This window comes from Aulonocara stuartgranti (genome assembly GCF_965226115.1).
Source record: "Aulonocara stuartgranti genome assembly, chromosome: 12".
In the NCBI taxonomy this organism is placed as follows: domain Eukaryota; kingdom Metazoa; phylum Chordata; class Actinopteri; order Cichliformes; family Cichlidae; genus Aulonocara; species Aulonocara stuartgranti.
In genome coordinates, this window is record NC_138948.1 from 27,568,699 (window position 1) to 27,587,905 (window position 19,207).

At 40.3% G+C, this 19,207-nt stretch overlaps 1 protein-coding gene and 1 long non-coding RNA gene across 2 annotated transcripts in view; one reads left to right on the forward strand and one right to left on the reverse strand.

The window, feature by feature from the left end:
- LOC309719641 (transmembrane protein 132D) overlaps positions 1 to 19,207 on the reverse strand; it is a 29,110-nt gene that overhangs the window by 2,504 nt on the left and 7,399 nt on the right. Inside the window, exons 3-8 of the mRNA XM_082555909.1 lie at positions 12,244 to 12,381; positions 6,121 to 6,313; positions 4,108 to 4,251; positions 920 to 1,125; positions 388 to 652; positions 24 to 215 (exon numbers count right to left, since the gene is read on the reverse strand). Coding sequence (XP_082412035.1) covers positions 24 to 215; positions 388 to 652; positions 920 to 1,125; positions 4,108 to 4,251; positions 6,121 to 6,313; positions 12,244 to 12,381 — 1,138 coding nt within the window. The remainder of the gene's footprint in view (positions 1 to 23; positions 216 to 387; positions 653 to 919; positions 1,126 to 4,107; positions 4,252 to 6,120; positions 6,314 to 12,243; positions 12,382 to 19,207) is intronic.
- LOC309719654 lies at positions 15,459 to 16,970 on the forward strand. Its single transcript, XR_014280279.1, has 3 exons — positions 15,459 to 15,588; positions 16,673 to 16,734; positions 16,927 to 16,970. It is a non-coding gene; the product is annotated as an uncharacterized lncRNA (long non-coding RNA).

A 19,207-nucleotide genomic window follows, 5' to 3' on the forward strand; every position in this document is an offset into this window, starting at 1 on the left:
TAAAAAATGATAAAGGATGTTACCTGTTTGGGACTCTGTAGCACCTCCTGTGTGGTTGTGGTAGCCAGTATGGCCCTGTTGCTTCCTGCACTGAGCTGTAATGTCATGGAGAGCCCTGTAACCAGCTGAACCCCCAGCTCTGTGATGGTCACTTTGTCATCCACAACTCTGATAGTTGTTTTAGCCAAGATGGCATCAGATAGTGGAGAAAACACCTGTCAACATCAGGTAAAGTCACCTTTTTTAGGCTGCTTCAGATTTGATCTCATTTTTAACTCTTTGCCTCAGACAGAAACGGTTCAATTCAGAAAAAGAGTTACTCTGTGAAAAGGCAGCAAGTTAGAGCTGGCTCACAAGACTAATCCAAAGAGTATTCCAGTTTATTACCTGGATGGCAGTGGTCCCAAAGTCTTTCCCCGACAGCACTCTTCCTGCCTGTAGCCTTGCCACTCGAGTGTCCTCCACCTTCATGAAGTATCGAACCAACCTTGTGACATCCACCTGCCAATCAGACCCCAGGAAATAGGCCTTTGGATCCCGGGGGTCTTCTTGCTCTGCCATGAAATGGGTTAGCACCCTCACAAGGGCATGCTGAAACTGCAGCATACAGCCCTTCCCCTTCCGATCGTCTTCATCACTGTTCCAGCCAGTTCTGGGACATGAGCACAAAAACATACGGGCAGGTCAGGCCTATCAAACAGTACATGCTTTCACCTCTATATCAATCACTCAGCCCTGTCTGTCTCTTTATTTGATTGGATCACACTGAATTATTGCAGTGCATTACATAATGGAATCTAACCTCTAAATCCTCGGAGAGATATGATTTAAATTTGTATGAATAAAAAAAATGCCCCTGGAAATCACACCTACTGTAGAAATTAAGCAAAGGGATTTTGTGTTGTTAGTGGTTTCCTACCTTTTTGAGGTGAGGATGGGTACCCTCCAGCTTTTGATCTGGCTCAGCTCTGTGTCTGACACCTCAATCTGGAGAGGAAGCCGGGGCATCCACACATTCAGTTCGAGCTGAGCACTCAGGTAGCTGTAGGTGAAGTTTACCGTCATCTTTATCTTCCCCTTAACCTCTTTTCCATTTACGAAAACATAGTCACACCTGTCGGACACCTGGAGAGGTAACGATAACATGGAAACAGTCCGCCGGCACGTGAGCATCTTATCGTTTTTTGTCTAAGATGATTATGTAAACAATCTACATCAAACTCGGGATTAAACTTGCTAATGAAAGCAATATTCTTCCTACCAATGACAAACAATAATCAAGTATTCTCATGAAAGTCACCATTTTAACACATCGGCCATTCCTGCAACAACAAATAGCCATGAAGCAGTTTTGCACTGGATGTGTCACCGCAGTAATGTCAGCTGGCTTTAATAAACTACTGTGATGATCACCGGTGTGAGGCGTTGGGAAGAGGCAGCATTGCAGTTTTATGTTAATCGAAATATCATGTAGTCCACGCTGAGCATCAGTCCTTCACAACCAAGTGCATTCATTACAACAGAATTTCAAAGGTGACCTTTGCAAGTTTGGGCAGCTGCTTCAGCATCATTTTGCATCACGTCAGGAGGTTTCACTTGGTCGTCTTTGGCCAATACAATAATTAACAAATCACTGAACTCTAGTGACTGAAAACACCCAGGGGAATAAAAGGAAATACACTGACATTGACAGATGGCTAAAGGATGACTACATATATAAGTTACATCTCGAAGCGGTGTGGACCCAAGACGTACGAGATGTGCTGTCACCGGGTCGTGCAATTTTTAGTTGTTTTTTTTTTTAGAGTATCCTGTGTCATCATTGCATCTCGGAACTGCATCCCGTGGATATGGAACATCTTTAGAATAACCCCATCACTCATCATGTCAGCCCTGCTGCTAACTCGGATGTAGTTTCTGCTTTTATACCTAACAGTGTATTTCTAAGAAGTGGCACAAAACCTTTCAAATAGATGTCAGGGAAAAAATTTCCATGCAAAAACAGAACAACAGACAAGGGCTCATTTATTTTCAGTGCACTTGTGTTGAATCTTCATGTATTTAATTCAGTGTGTGGGAAGTCAGCTGGTCAGCCATGATTTAAGGCAATTTGCTAATTTTCTACTGTGTTAGAGGAGCACTTTCCAGGACCTCCACCGTCTGCTGTGTTCAAATAATATTCCGAAGAATAAGTTAAAAGGGAATGCCATTTTGAATGTGCCATCCGCCAACTCATTCCAGTCATAATCTCATTCTTTGTCCATGAATATCCCTCACCATTTTCGGTGGTGAGGGATATTCAAGTAAATATCATGTAATATCATGTAAATTTTTTGGTTAAACTGCTGTATCACCTAATAAAAAGTTCTGGTTAATAACACGTGCTCAAAAATAAAGGAAAACTTTGAAAACACATCAGATCTCAATGGGACAAAAATCATGCTGGATATCTATACTGATACAGACTGGGTAATGTGTTAGGAACGAAATGCAAATCAAAATGATCAGCCTACAAAGAGCTGGATTCAAAGACACCCTGAAACTCAAAGTGAAAAAATAATGCGGAAGTCTAGTCCATTTTGCTGAATTTTCATTGCAACAGCTCAAAATGGTACTCAGTAGTTTCTGTGGCCCCCACATACATGTATGCATGCTTGACAACATCGTGTTCCTGACATGGCAGACGGTGCCCTGTGGAATCTCCTCCCAGATCTAGACCAGGATGTCACTGAGGTTGTGGACAGTCTGAGGTGCAATCTGGTGGTGTTGGATGGACAGAAACATAAAGTCCCAGAGGAGTTCTGTTGGATTTAGGTCAAGCGAGCATGGGGGCTTGTTAGTAGTATCTATTCCTTTGTCCTCCAGGAACTGCCCGCATACGTCACCACATGAGGCCGGATAATGTTGTACACCAGGAGGAGCCCAGAATCCAATGCACCAGCATAGCACCAAAGCAGCTGAAACTGATTCACAACCCCCTCTGATACTTAACTGACCAAATCAAAATGTTAAAATGTTAAATGCTCAGATGTAAATCCTTCATACCTTATTTCCATATTTTTCTCTGTATCATTTCTACACATTTGGGAATCGCTTCCACCAAAGAGGGAGTTGTTTTTTTTGTTTGGGTTTTTTTTTCCAGGTCACGTGAGCTATAAATTCCAGATAAATCCTTCCCCATCTATCACTAGCAGATTTGATCTTCAGGCAAAATAGAGGAGAAAATATATCTGAGTCAAGCTGTTAGACTAAGAAGATTAAAGGGAATATTTGTGACTGAATCTGCTATCTGGTCAGCAAACATACAACATGGCTATAGTCAAGGTTGAAAAAGAATATTTTAGTCCACAGTCGTCCTCTTGACTGTTCCACATAATTCTGTTTTTCTATAACCCGCACAAATCTGTGCTTGATACAGGTACACTTACTGCCCGTGACCTCGTCATACTGCAAGTGCATTTATTTATTAGCTGGGACAGCTTCCGTTGGATAAACTTACAAAATTCAATTGCGCCAGAGAACTGGAGCCCACTGCATGGCTATTTCTTTTTTAATCTTGGGTAAATATATCAAGAGCCTTTGACCTCGAAGGCTAGGCACCTGACTTTCAATTTCATCCATAAACAATTTCTGCAGTCAGTCGTGCTCACTTATACAGGATAAAAGGGACAAGTCGCGGGATGGAAGCACAGTGGTAGATTGAGAGGTCATGTTGTGAGCAATTTAGCACAGTAGCTGTTCATTGTCGGGGAGATTGATGGGAAATGTTGTCAAAGTCTCACTAATAGTTTGTTTTACCATGTGGAAAAGAGGGAGAGAGTAAAAGTGACTTTGGAGCAACGTCTTTGTGTTCAGCTGTCCTTCCCTTGACACATAAAACTAACCTTGTCCATGAGTATTACAAAGAAACTACTCAACTTTCTTATGCCTCTCAACATTAGGACAGGGAAGCAAGGTCCAAATATGAAGCACTTTATTGTTGTTGATGGACATACCACTGAAGTTCACATCCTTTGTTCTGTCATTGTTCTTGGAACGTTTAAAACCAAAGGGACGGGGAATTTGTTCATTGTAAAGTAAGTCATAAGGGGGACGTGCAAATCCTACCTTGAGAACGTCTTCATCAGTGGAGCTACAGTCTGTGTAATCAGACACATCCGTGACTACTCCATCTTCCTCCACAGCTACCGTCCTCACAGGCATCACCACCTTCTTTCCCGTCAGCACAGCGGTGTTCAGAATCTCCGTGTCCTGCAGAGAGAGCAAAGAGAAATGAGTTTCATATTCCAGTTCAGTTTTAGAGTTTACGTGGTAGTGCTACTGTCACAGTGACAAAGATTTTTAATTTATTTATTTTTTTAATAAGAGTGGCATGGGATGCAGTTAGAGGAGGTAGACAGGAGACACGGGCGATGAAGCGTGACTCAGCGACTCAGCAGCAGTGGCGAGGTAAGAAGGCCAATCCGCCTTTGGGAAGCAAGTGGGGGAGTAGAGTTAAGGCTGGGTGATGGCCCGGTCACCACATAGAAGTAAGAGCTAATCTTGGATTTTTTACTGCACAGGCATGTCCCTCAAAGGGATGCTGTATCACTTCACACATGGGAAAATACCCAGAAACATGGACTAAAAATAGTCTTTATCACACACAGAGCCTGCCTGCGATGCACGGTGCATTGTTAATTATAAATGTCACGGAAATAAGAGCGCTCATCCGCTTCTGGACGAGTTGGTGGTTCGATTCCTGGCTCCTTTTGTCTCATTGTCTTTTGGCATAGATTGGTTGGGTTAGGGCCTTGTTTGATCAATAGCTTCCCTTGGTCTTTGAGTACCTGTTAGGTGACTAAGAGGTGAGCTCTAAAGCACTTTATTCCACAAATGAAGGCTATTTGCGTAACACTATAAATGTGAGGTGCCTTGTTAAAATAAATTGATAGTTATTTGTAGGAATCCTTGGATAATCAAAGCATGAAAATGAAGCAGATGGGTAAGTGTCGTTCTCTATGAAAAAAAAGAAAAAAACAACAGAAAACAGACTGCTTTAAATGAAGCTGAATTAATCGAATATTATAAGCTGAAGTGCCGTGCAGTTCTGTGAATGAACAAATCAAATATAAAGAGACATTTGGCCACTCCAAGTATGAAAATGAAGCAGATGGAAACTTGTCCCCTCGAGAGTAAAACCGCTTTAAATTAGGCAGAAATAAATAAACGTGCAACTGAAAACTCTGATGTGAAGGTAGTATCAGTGAAGCTTTTTTCTTTCCTCCCCCCTCCTATAGAAGTAGTGAGCAGCAGCACTAGCTGAAGTTCATGGAGCAAGGCCAAGAGTGATCAGTCAGCGCTAATGTCCCCTTGAGCCAACCATCAAATCTCCTCCTGTTTGGCCTGAGGTCAGCTTCTAATCCACCAGCGAGATGAGCCATGTCAAATTTACAAATCGGGATACTGTAGCTTTTCCACATAGCTTTGAGCACTTCAGCACCTTTAAGATGGAAATGAAGCATATAGCCTGCATAATCTTACTAAAGCCTTCATTAAAAGTATAGCAATTATCTTTTATTTGTATAAATTACATATTTCAATTATATGTAGTCGAACAAATGTGAAAGTTATCTCTCAAAACACTGTTTTAGTTAGGAGCTGGCCCCGGTGACAGATAACTCAGATTCAGCACGGCAATTAAATGTGCTATAATGTTTCTCATTGAGTAGAGGAGATTATATCACGGGTTAATAATAGAGGTAGCACAATAAAAGAGGCCTGCGGCACCAAAATAGAAGCACATGAAGCAGCTGTTAGCAGGAGAGAATGACCACATAATGCACGCTAGAACAGAGCAGAACAACACAGAGGAGACATCAGCTAGTTGACAGTCAACAACACAAGGTCACAGTCTGCTCAAAATAGAAGCCATTTACTAAACAGTCCAAAGCATATCCAGCCTTCTGTGTATGCAAACCAGACAGGAACAGATCAGAGCAAAGTGCATTTTATGATATTTTCATGCACCGACGCTCAAAGGATGCAATCTTAGCATTATTGGAAACTCTGCTGTTGGCAACATCGATCCTGGTGTTTTACTCTGATTAGGTGTGACAGGAGAGATGACAGCTAACTCACCATTATGAGAGGAGCTAGGCCGACAAAGTCTCTCTGAGTGGTATAGATCCTCATGGCTCCTTCGGTCTTGACTCCGTTTTTGGATGTGGATGGTAGCTCCAGCTTCCATATGATTACCTGGCTGTCGAGAGGGCTGCTCAATTCTTCAACTTCAAAATCAATTTGAAGTACCTCCAACAAACTGCTTTCAAGCCTGAGTGGTAAGCAAAGAGCTGTGTTAATTTGACAGATGAAACATGCATTATATACACGTGAAATCACACCTGCTTTATAATTTCAGTACAACACATCTTGTGTTAAAACGAAGATAATCAGACTCTTGTTAGCGCAGCTTCATGTTGCCTCGAGTGCTCTTCGGTTCAAGCAATAATGTAGCTTTTAATGTTTCTAAAGAGACCTGTGTATCTGAGGTTAAGTGATTAAACACAGCACAAAAGTTTACTGATCCAAAACCAGGATTACCGAGAAACAAAAAGATGTGTAGGCACACTCTGCACTTTCAGTTCAATTCAGTTTTATGTATGTAACACAAAAAAACAAACACAAGTGCCTCAAGGTGCTTTATACTGTAAAATAAAGACCCTGTTAGAGAGAAAACTCTGAAAACTGGGGCCAAGGCAATGGTGGGAAGGAAAAGCTCTCTTTCAACAGGAAGTAACCTCAGGCAGACCCAAGCTTAACCCTTTATTGACCATGGGCCCACCAGCGGGCCCATTTTACAGGTAAATTTGAAGGGCCGGTCAATAAAGGGTTTGAAGGGGCACCCTTGACCTGGACTGGAGATGAGGGGAAAGAGAACAGAAAAGGGAAGGCAGTGAGAAATGGGACGTAAATATGTTCTGTAGTTTGTCTATTACATGCTATGGGTCAGATTTACTAAAGCGCTGCCTCAGTGCAAAGTGGGTTTTGGCATAAAACAGTAGTGTCAGTGTTTGCAAAGACAGTGCAGTGATAATATTATGTGTACGAGGTGGCAACTAAGAGAATTTTGCAACTGACCCCCTTCCTTTCTCAGAATAGAAAATTTTTAAATCAAGCGCTCTGATAGATTTACTAACGTTTGCGACATGCAATTTACTGCTAATTGCTAATTGCTACTGCTAATTGCTAGCACTAATTGCGCTGATATTTAACACAGAAAATGAGCATGTCCTATTTTTTTCACTTGATTTTTAAATAAACTGTGTTTAATTCAATTCACTCTTATTTATATAGCGCCAACAATAACAACAATAAAGAAAATTGTGCTCTTTTTCACTAGGAAAAAAAACCCCACACAGACATATGAGCACTATTTGGCAATTGTGCTTACATGCTTTTTCAACCAATTTAGGGAACTTGGCCCTACAGTGAGTCTACAGCAACGCTTTCCGCTCCAAAAGGCCAAAGCACAGCAAGGCTTCAGACAAAAATCAGCATGTTATCATACTAACAGACTCACATATTTAGTTCTTCATCCATTTCCTGAATGTCTGCATAAAAACTTCAATCTCAGTCTTTTCAGTGATTTTTGCGTTTTTCTGTTCCTTCATGATTTATAAAGTTATAGATGCTAGTTTCAGCTGTCTCCTCATTCACAAGGCACAACAGCAGAATCACAGTCTCCAGCTATTGCACTGTATAGTAACTGAAGCCTGTGTATTATTGTTGTATTTTTGTAGGCTCTCTAATTTACATCACAAAATGCCTTGAGGCGACTCCTGTCGTATGAATTTAGTCTTTAATTTAAACTATCAAGTAAAAACCTAACATCATTATTATTATTACTATTATTTTAATTAATTAATTCGTTGATTTTTTTTTAAGGAAATTTCAATTCAAAGTGAGTTTGCTTTTTTCAGTACGAGGAAGAAGTAAAAGCAGTTGAGACTGAGCCTGGAGTTTTGGAGATATTCATCTTAAAATTCATAGTGACATGTTACGAATTTGGCCCCATGGATAGAAGTGTAGAAAAAAAAATTTCAGAGTGCGATGTGATCCTAGTGTTTGTGACAAGACACAGTCCTTTTTTTTAGCCGTGGAGTGGGCTTTGCATCTCTAGGCTTCTTCACAAGCTAAACTAGAAAAGAACAGAGCTGAATTTCTCTTTGCTGACACTCCCCTCGGGTTGCTGGTCGCGCTAAATTGGTGTAGAATAAAAGGTGGTCTGAGGACAGCGGCATCCTGAATACAAAACAAAGTATGAGCCTGTGTAACTTATAATAGCCTCTCAGTGATGACAGCTGCAAGAGAGCTTCCTAGCCACGGATTCAAATTTCTGCCATGGTCGTGTTGTAGTTAGTACCCTGGGTTTATTTGCGGGCATTGTATGGAGCTGCAGAAAAGATGTATTGCTGGACAAAAACGCAATAAGCATAAGCACATGGGCGTTATCAGTCTCACTGCATCTGTGTGTCCATGTTATAAATCTGTGTCTGACTCGTGTGGAGGCACAGCATGAAAATGACCTCTAAAAAGGCTGCACACCAGCCGCCTTTTGTTGCTCTGGAGTAACAACAGGAGAAACTGAAAGTAGTTTTTTATTATTCCTTCATTAAGTTCCAAGCGCAGCAACAAGGCACACAAAAAGCTGTCTCTGTTTGGTTCTCTCAGTCATAGCTGCCATCATTAGGAGCTAGACAGAGATTGAGTGTAATTTAATCATTTTAGGCTATCGCTCAAAGACCCAGGAATAAGATAATCGCATTCTGGTCAACTGTCAAAACAAGATATGTTTAATTCAGATAAACATGCCTATGTGGTATGAAGTCGGTATTCACCGTATTAACACACATATCCAACAATATATGGGGGATGTTTTTATGTGTGTGTTATGTAAATAACACACACATAAATAACACCCCCTGTAATTTATTGTGGAGCTTACAGGGAATGGATGCTTCAGCATCTTGTTTACGGATGGCAGTCTGCCTGAGAATAGCAGTACTTAAATATTAAGATCCACACCAAGCCCTTTGCAACTGAGGATAAAAATAAATAAATAAAGCTTAAATGTATAAATACAGCAAATACTTTTGGTGTTTGCTAAAGCCAGCTAAGCAAAAAGTCAGAGAAGTCCCCATAGTGGTGTGACAGTAGACGCTCCCAGCAGGGGTTCCGTTAGTTTCATGACATTTTAGAGAGGATTAGCAAAAAGACTGGGTAAATAAATATTTTAACCCATAAAGAAGTTGTAATAAACAATGTCACAATCCACGGCAAATGGGGAAAACAACATAATGAGGTCAAACCTATAATGACAATAAATTCAGTGTTGTCTCTCAGATTACGGCAAGCTGTCTAATGTTGTATGAAATCTGACAAAGCAATCTTCCACAAAAGCACGCTTAGCTTTACCATTTTTGAATGAAACTCTATAGTGGGTCTAAAAAAAATATATATATATATATATATATATATATATATATATATATATATATATATTCACACACAGATCAAAATCTTGTTTCACAAACATCTCTTTAAAATTCCTCTAGAGGCAGAATCTAACTCTTACAGTTGACATTTTAAATCTAAAGTGTATATGTTGAGCTGGAAGAGTTCTGCAGGCACCTGCATACGTCTTTCACCACCATGCAAAACATTTATTCAATAGAAATAAATAAATAACTAAAGCATCCAGATTCTCTTTCCGTGCCATTCTTCGTATAATGCCATTTGTATTAGGGCACATGGTAATGCACAAAGGCCTATAAATCATGCCCACTGTATTCTAAGCCTATTTTCAGTGCTTTATTCATTTCTGATTGAATTTTCTGATTTCCCATGGGCCCCACCCTGACCGTTTCAGGTTAACCTATGAGTCACTACATTTTAAACATCTTGGAATGACCCTTGCCATCCAGAGGTTAACACCTGTGCTGCCTGTAACGGAAATGTTTCCGGTAATTGGATGAAAGGTATTTTATGCGCTCCAAAAGAATTGCAAGAAAACCAGTCATCCTCTGCTTTTGAGTCTGAATAAAAAGCTTTTTAGCTTTTAGTAACAACATAGTCTTTGTTACTATGTTGTCATTTTGATTCAGAAAGCTGCTAGCATAGCCCTAATGGGCTTTTGCCTATATAATTTAATAATAATACAAATCTCAATATGATAATTGTCTCCGAACGAAGTCAATGCTTTATTTAATTATGATACAATTTTGAGATTTCCCATGGGCCCCCAGACTGTGGCGCTGTCAAAGGTATTAGTTGAGGAAATGTAGGCAGGTCAGCAACAAACTTTACTGGAATTTTCTGAAACAAACTAGCGTGTGAAGAGACCCGAGGGCTGTGCAATTAGCCTGAATTAGTGTTAAATGGTACAGAAAATGGTGAGTGCTGGCACCAGATGATCCATCACAAACATGGACGGTGTAGAGCTGCATATATCACACTAGAGCAAACTCCAAGCCCGTGGATATCAAGTGCACTCTTGCTAACTTTTCTGCAGCCCAGAAGTGCCACGAGAAAATAATGTTCCACTGCGCTATTTTTTTTTTCCATCCAGCGTTTGTGTCTATTGGTGCAGCCATAACCACAAAGGAAACCTGGCAAACCTTGCCCCCATCGATAAGCCACAGGTGGATCTGACTGTCATCGTGATTGCATTTTCCATCAAATTCATGTGTTGCTTGTGGTGTTTAAGACTGTTTTAGCCTTATTCTTTCAGCTGCAACCCTGGTGGGGTAAACGCTCTGGGGACTAAGTAAAGAACAAGTATTAATAAAAAACAATTCCAACTGGTTACTACACTTTGCAAATCTTCTGTAAAGGTCATCGAGTTGTCTACTAGGCTTTAGTTGTCTGCTTTAGGATTAGGTCGTCAAATGAAGGCCAATGAAATCGCCTGGAATTGTTTGCTGCCAGCAGAGAAAAACGAAGCATTGAATATTTGTGTTTGTCAGGAAAACTGAAAGGCTTTACATGATTTCTAAAAATCAGAGTCTCTATCACTTCTCATCCACCAAGCTCCAAGGGATCATCTAGGAATGGTGATGCTGGACAATTAGAGATGCAGTTTAAATGACCCATCTTTCACAGTATTTGGGACTCATTAAGTTACAGCCAAAATTGTAAAGTGTTTCCTGAGATTGCCTCGATGAAGAGTTGACTCACTTCATGGCACAGCCCTCAGTATAACACCGTAATATAGGAAACAAAACAGAGACAGAAACAGAGGCTGCGCAGTCAAACTGTCACTTAAGGACCCAAAAAATCACTTTAGTATGCAATTAATACCTGATAACCACACATTACAAATAGGTAGTGTAGATTTTAACACATCCCTGTGGCAACTCCACTGTTGGCAGTAGCAAAAAGGTACAGTAATAAGCAAACCTGAGTGACAGACCATGGCATAACATTTTTCCCCTGCATTGCCTTGTCCTTTAAAAAACAAGACGGAAAAAAAAACAGGTGTCTTTTAATCTCAGGAGGCACGGGCCACGCTTATCAGACTTAACTCTTAATTGTACTCAGCTCATTGCAGTTAAGCGAAATGAAGCTGCACTTGGCTGAACTTTAAAGGACATCTGAGAAAGGCTGGTTGTCAGGGAATGGTTGTAGTCCTGTTTAATGAGATTATGGAGCAAGTTAAGTACTTCTTAGGAACCCAAAGAGCCGACTGATCAGACCAACCTGCAGATGTCTTGCAAATAGTTTTAGCATCAAGCCTTAGGATGCACTCAGTAGCTTGCACTTTTTAGGTTAAAATAAAGCAGGGTACTACATGCTAGAAATACCTTCCCGTTCACAGTTAGTGAATGTCTTGAAATAATTAAAGTGCAGACAGAAAGTGGGACTTAAAGGGGGGTAAAAAGCATACCTCCCTACAAGGACTTTCTTTACAAGAATACCTGCAGTCATCCAGTGGTTAAAGTATATCCCCTCTGGACAATATGCAATGAACCACATACATGCAGACATGTACAGTACAGACTGTTTGTGATTTGCTTTTCCAATGCAGACACACGTCCGCTTTAAACAGCTGGAGGTACCGGCAACCCACGATGCATTAAAATTCCCCTTTTAGCTCTGCGGTCTAAATATATCAGCGGTGATAGATTTCCCAGCAACAAAAAAACAGACATACATGAATAGTCTACAGTGACATATAAAGTAATGTGAAGAGAACAGACTTGCCTTTTCCCAGGTATGGGAGCCTTTCTCTGACAAATAACAGCGATGGCGCCATCCACACTCAAATCCAGAGTGATGTCCCACAGTAAAGAGTTACTGGGTGTTACTGTTCGAAAGGTCACACCTTTCCTTACTGTTGCTCTGTGAAAAGTCGAAAATGAAAAGGTCAAGAATGCAATAAATTTTTTACATTACATTACATTTCTGGCTTTTTCTTTTTTTCATGAGTTTTGGAATTTTCTTGTGAAAAAAAATGTGTTAAATATAGTTCCCTCATGTACAGTAGATTTAAACTTCCACCTTAAAATTCATTTATAGGTGAATTTAATTAATGCTTTTAATCTTGTCTGGTTTCTCACGATAAATCCATTTCAGTAATAAGAAGGAAGCTGCATAAAGTTGATATTCAGGCCTGGGGACTAACCGAATAGATAGAGCATTAATTACATTAATTATATAGGAGGTAACTTTATTCCATTTTAAAATAAAGACCAGTATTGGTAACTCGCAGGGTTGTAGGCTCTCACACTTTTCAACATCTAGTTTTTGTCTCACACTGCCTCAACAATCTTATGACAAATAAGAAGAAGCCTCAACTCTGACTGGTGCAGTAATTTAATGTACAAACATTAATGGAAATACAGGCAAAAATAGAGATTTTAGGATTCATTCAAATTTGAAAGTCAATGACCAACGTGAACTCTCTTAGGTAAGGTTTCTGTACTTTCTTGAAGTAGTCTTCAGGAATAGTTCTCCAGCCTTCTTTAAGAACATTTAACATCTTTAAGAACACCTGTCTTTGGATGTTGGCTGCCTTTTTTCTCTGTTTAGATGATCCCAGACTTGTTGAGGTCTGGGGAGGCCAGTGCTTTTCGATCTAGGTATGCTTTTACCACAGTGGCAATGTGTTTGGTATCATTGCCAATCATTGCTTTCCAGATGGTATTGCATGGTGGATTAAAATCTGACAAGCCCCCAAACACCACTGGCTGAAATGCAGCCACGAACCATGACAGAGCCTCCACTCTCTTTTTCAGATGGCTGTAGATACTCACCGTTGCTCCTCTCTCCTGATGTCCTCCATATACACTGATGATGATTTAAAGCAGAATTTTACATCTGCATTTTCTTCCCATTTCCCTCCCTTAAAAAATGGCAATCTTTCCACTGAAACCATTTCCAATGATGCAGATTCATCATTGGGTTCAGTGAGGTATTTGCTGGATTTGTTCCCATTTTGGTCACTGGGCTTTTCAGATACTGTTTATCTGCTGTAGATAGTTTTTTTTAGGCCCACTACTTGTTCTTTTGTCCTCCACTTGTACAAAAATTTTTGTTTGGTAAACTATGTTCTCTTTCATAGATTCAGCTAAAGAAGACGGACAAATTATGCGTATTGTGACAGCCTGCTAGCTAAACACACACACACATATACACACACAAAACCAAGGGCTGTTGGGAAAATCGTAGTGAAAGTGAGTGAAAAAGCAGCCAAGACCTTCAGAAAGTTTGAATAACAAATATAAGCCGAGTGTTGAAATTACATCAGCTGGAGAGTATGTTTAGTTTGTTGCTTCAAGCTGTTTGTAGGACTCTTTCTCTCTTGTCTCAAGAAAACGATTTCTCCTGATATAACTTACTAGTTATAAAAATATTAATTACATTTATAACACATAATTGGAACAAGTTACCTCTCAACCCTGATATTGCATAAAACATCAATCAAAGGCAATATTTATTAGACTCTGTACATACAGTTAAAAGAAAATGTAAAGAAAATTGTAAGAGAGAGAAAATACAAAAACACAAACCTGTGATATATATATTTATCCTTATTTCAACCTGTAATTACCATCACCTCTGTGCAATTAAAGGTGCAAAGAAAACATTGTTCTTTCTATTTATATTCACGTGCTCTCATTATTCAAAATGTACTAATGGAGTATTAGTTTTCTTGGTGTCTAATTTGTAAATGGTGTGCATTATGCAGCCAAACAGACCTTCCCCGTGGGGCTTTCCCAGCATAAGCAGCTTGCAGTAGGTCAAATGTTAATGAGATACTCTTCTGGAAGAATTGTGGAGGCCAGGAGGGGCACACATGTAAATATGCCAGACTTGCTGAATATGCACGAACAAGACAGAGTATCCGAATGTTCAGGAAAAACATCCTCGTGTGATTCTTTGTTTTTCATCTGCATGCAAAGCTGTGTGGTTTATCTCTGAGATAAACACAACTGTTGAGCGCATTATGAGTCTCAGAGGAGGTGTAATTTTTGATAGGAGCAACAGCAATCTGAGCGCTTCTCTTTCTTTGGCTTTGCTGTTGTATTTCAAAAGCAGGCAAAAGAAGAGAGGACGTTACTCCCTTGTTATGCGCGGTGACAGGAGAGCAGCCTAAGCATGCATTATCTCTTAATTGAAAAGCGTTACTCGTGTGCACATTTTTTACATTTGTACAACAAATCTGAGCCACCCTTTGTAACAACATCTGCACAGCAAACATGTAATCTGGAAAGAAACATCTTTGGCAAAACCGCTTGAGACCTTTGCTCCAGATTACATGCAAAATGTAATCAGGAGAGAAGGTCTCAAGTGGCCACTGATTTTAGCGCATAAGTTTCTGCTGTGGAGCCGCATTTCCCTGTAATCACTCGCTGTCTTAATGGCTGGGATGTGAGACAGAAATATGGCCCTCATTCCTTTTCAGAATGAATAAATCTGGCTCCTGTTGCAGCAACAGTGACACTGTTAAAAACATAAAATGGACACAGAGCTTACGGGTTAAAGGTCGTAATTAAAAAGGACTGAACGGTATCATTTTCAACAGTTTAATCTTGCGCCATCATGACCCTGAAGCAGCTGATTTCCATTCCAGCTGCTCAGTGCAGAAGCTCATTTGTCTGATTAATACAGGTTCCTACATGGAGCGGAGAGCTAAAGGGTGAAATCATCTAGTGGTGTAACTTGTGACAATTGCACACAGCTGAAAGCCACCTTTTTAGAAACAGGTTAATCACTTTAATATTTATTCTGTTATACACTGTTATAATATTCATTCCTTCAGTAGCATTCTGGGTAGCTGAATTCAGCATTCAGTTGAAGCTTCTATTATTGCCATCATTCCCAGTTTTACTACAGAGGTTGCTATGGCAAACGCAAGTCAGAAATGTAAGTCAACTTACAGACTGGAAACTAATTAAATCAGCTCTAGCTCTGAACACTTCTCATCACATAAAGCAAAAGGAAGAGTGAGATTCTGTTGCCAGTGTATGGCTTCTCTGGTGGTATATCAGGTGGCAGATGAGAGCGGAGCAAAGAGGAACCTGCAAGTCCCTGATTAGGATGAAGGTAAGGAGATAACAAGAAGGAAGGTGCATCTAAGGTAATGATAATTATTTTTTGTCTTCACATTTCTTATCAAATGTAATCTTTGTAAAAAAAAATAACAATGCTCCCACCGAAAAGTTTATTTCAGTGTTTAACTTACACACATATATTGTATTTTTCGGACCATAAGGCGGACCAGATTATACGGCGGATTAAGCGAAACAAACATTAGCATTCATCCTCCAGCTTTACTGTTTATGTTATGCTAACATAGCTGTGTCGCTACTAGCCATCACATAGCACATCATTATATACCAGATAGCCCAACTTCAGTAACCCTACAAAAGTCACTGCTGTTTAGTTTTCTGTCTTTGTTTATGTTTGAAGTGATAGCAGAGCTGTACCTTTTAATTTTTCAGAAATTTCTCAGTCAGAACATGCTATATCATGTTTAAGTGGAAACTAGCGCGCTAACTACCTGCTAACTTCTAACCCCGTTAAATTATATAAATTCCGTTTTCATGGATGCCTGGATGTTAAACTTAATTGTTACACCTGGTAAAGCAGCAACGCTGATCATTTTATTAAAGATGAAAGAATTTAGACAGTTTTTAACTCTCAGTGATACCGCAGTGTTGATTGCCGTAGCTGTAATGCTCCGACAATCCATCAAGTGGTGCGGCATCGTAGCTTACCAAAGTCGTACTAAAACATTTTTTGATAGATTTTTGAGCGCCGTGTACCACATAAAATCGGTTCGAGGTCCTCAAGTACAACCAGAATTCATACATAAGGCTCACCGGATTATAAGCTGCACTGTCGAGTTTTGATAAAATTAAATGATTTTAAGTGCGCCTTATAGTCCAAAAAATAGGGTACCTTATAAGAAAAGGTTGTTATAGTTATAGCAGTTATTCTTCTTTTAAGGGCATTAAAATTCAAAGCATGAAACACAATCTACACGCATTGCATCAAACTACCACATGCAATATGGAACGGAAATCTGCAGTATGATTTCTTTTTCTATTTTCAGTATCGCACTGCATATCTCAGCTTTGGTTGAACATTATATTTACTTCTTTTCTTTTATCTTTCCTTTCAACAGTGCTTACTTAGATTGTGAAGTTTACTTTCAGTGGGCCAAAACTTTAATCCACCGTGAGTGAGGTAAGCAGGATTGCATGTTCGGTGTATTAATGAGAGCACCTTGGAGGGCTGTTAATCTAGTAATGGCCTCTGAATAACGTGCGCGCCGATGAAACACCTCTGTGTATTGAGCTGAGTGGAGCAGGGTTTAACTAATAAAAAGTGACAGTAACAAGAAGACTTATCTAAAGCCCCTTTTTTTCTGTCTCTCAGCTCCCTTGCATTAAAAAAAAGAATCCCTTGTGACTCGAGGAGGCGTATTTCTTCTGAACATGAACATGAACCAGTGTCCATAGCTTCAGTTAGCAGGGCCTGAGGAGGCAGCGGGCAGGGAGAGGCACTGAGGCAGAGAAGATGGATGGCTGTGGAGACCGAAGCTGACACTGTGTGAGAAAAGCAGCTCTCAGGTGCTGCACCTGCCATCCATCTCACTTCTGACCAGGCAAGGCATGAGTGGCACTGTTGTTTCACCTTTTGCATACTCTTCATCCACTTAAGGGGCGTGTGCATGCACTTAAAAACACTAACGCACAAGACAATGCCCACAAGAGAACCGGCCCCAATAGTAGACATCTACACTTTCAAATACACTCAAAGCGAGCCTCGATTGCCCTCGGCCTTCATTAGCCCTCTCCTTTTCCTTATTTACTGTTTGTAATGCAGTGTTCTTTAGACTTATATTGATTGATCACAGACACATGGCCAACAGAGCAACAATCAAAACAGCGCACATGCAAAGCAAAGAGCACAGAGGCTGAGTTTGATCAAAGACCTAGAAGATATCCTCCAGCTCACCCAGATGCATTCCATCATCAAGGCTGCTATCGAGATGCTACATAGGGTTTGTAATTACTTTGCTGATATAATTTGTGTTCCCATCTTTAGCTTTGTGAGTGCATCACTGCGGGGCCACAGCACCACAGTGAACCCCAGTGCAATCGGAAACAGATGCAATCGTTAATTATGCAGGCAAATGTCCACCGTTTAGCCAGTCTGATGGCCAGCCATCGGCAACGTGCTTATCGTACTTATGGAGCAGTTTAGGGAGTTGGGGAGATGTTCATGCCAACACTCCTGCCAGATGGCAGGCACCGCAGCACTAAAATGGATGTAAAAGCCCTATTTGTCACCGAGTTGAATGATTAGACCCGTGGTTGAAAAGCTCACTGACGCGGTGTCCTGTTGATACAGAAACTCACTGTTAATTTATTGCCTCAATGCTACTTTTAAATAAAGCCATTAGAATGGGGGAGCTGGGGGTACTACTGAGTCTGATTACTGAATTTAAATAGATGTTGAGACGAAAACGGAAAAATACACTCATACTTGCTCATACTTCATTCCACTCAACTGGGTAAAAGGATAATCTAATTGCCCTTCCTGTGGGTAGCGCGATGATGGTAGTACAACACTTTATCTGTGACCTTTACAAAAGCCTCACTGAGAGTGACAGGTTCGTTTTTGCCGTGACGGACGGACAGGTGTGGCTTGTCTTTTCTCAATCAACCTCGAATTTGTATTTCCCTTGACTGGAGCTATAGCCATCAAACACAGGTTTATCATGCTGATGAGAGAGTATTAAGTAAAGCTTAATGGAACATTCAGACAGTGATAAAGCACACAGACAGCTGTTGAGGACTGGATGCACAGCGCTTCTTAATGTGCTGATAAGCTGGCTGAGGGCTGCACTGTGGAACTGAGTATGGAACTTAAAGATACAGTCAATATTTTTAAGTTAATGGTCTAAAAAAACATGGATGTAGTCACCAACACGTACAGAAGGGACTTCATTTTCCTTTCTAACGATGTTGCCAGAGAACAGAAGAGTAGGAGAAGAAAGGAAAGAAGTGAGGCAGCATTAATGCTTTCCTTTTGGTTCATTTGTGTATGATTGGGTAAATGAATTAAAGCAGAAATGATTAAAAGTGACACAATAAAAAGAGGAAGCAGGGATTGGTTTTTGGCTCCGTTGCCTAAGCTAAAAAAAACCCAAAACAAACAGGAAACCAAATAATGAAATTAAGTACATGGTCTAATCTTAAAAAGCAACAACAACAAACAAATGTGAAACTATTTCATAATACTTCTGGAAATCCAGCGACAGCTGAAATATTTGATAAACCACCTTCAGACTCAAGTTTGCATGTTTCCTTTTGCAAAAGAGCCGAGTACCTGAGAGAAATGTTGCTTCCTGACAAGGAGGACAAGTGCACCCATGCACAGCTGTCAGCTCAGATAATATGGTCCTTTTCCAGCATTCACAATTGAATTAAAAAAGGGGAATTAATAATCCATGACTGTCTGCTCACCCACTCACCTTCAGTGAAGCACGCATGAGCAAGTCGAGGCGGAAGTCACTTCTAAAGTGTTTGAGGTATTGATTTGATTCTGTGAGTGCAGACTGTCCAGGAACCGGCACTTCTGCACTTCGGTGCTGCCTTTAAGGCCGGTTCTTAAGTCAGGACACCTTCCACAGATTTACGACACTCTCAAA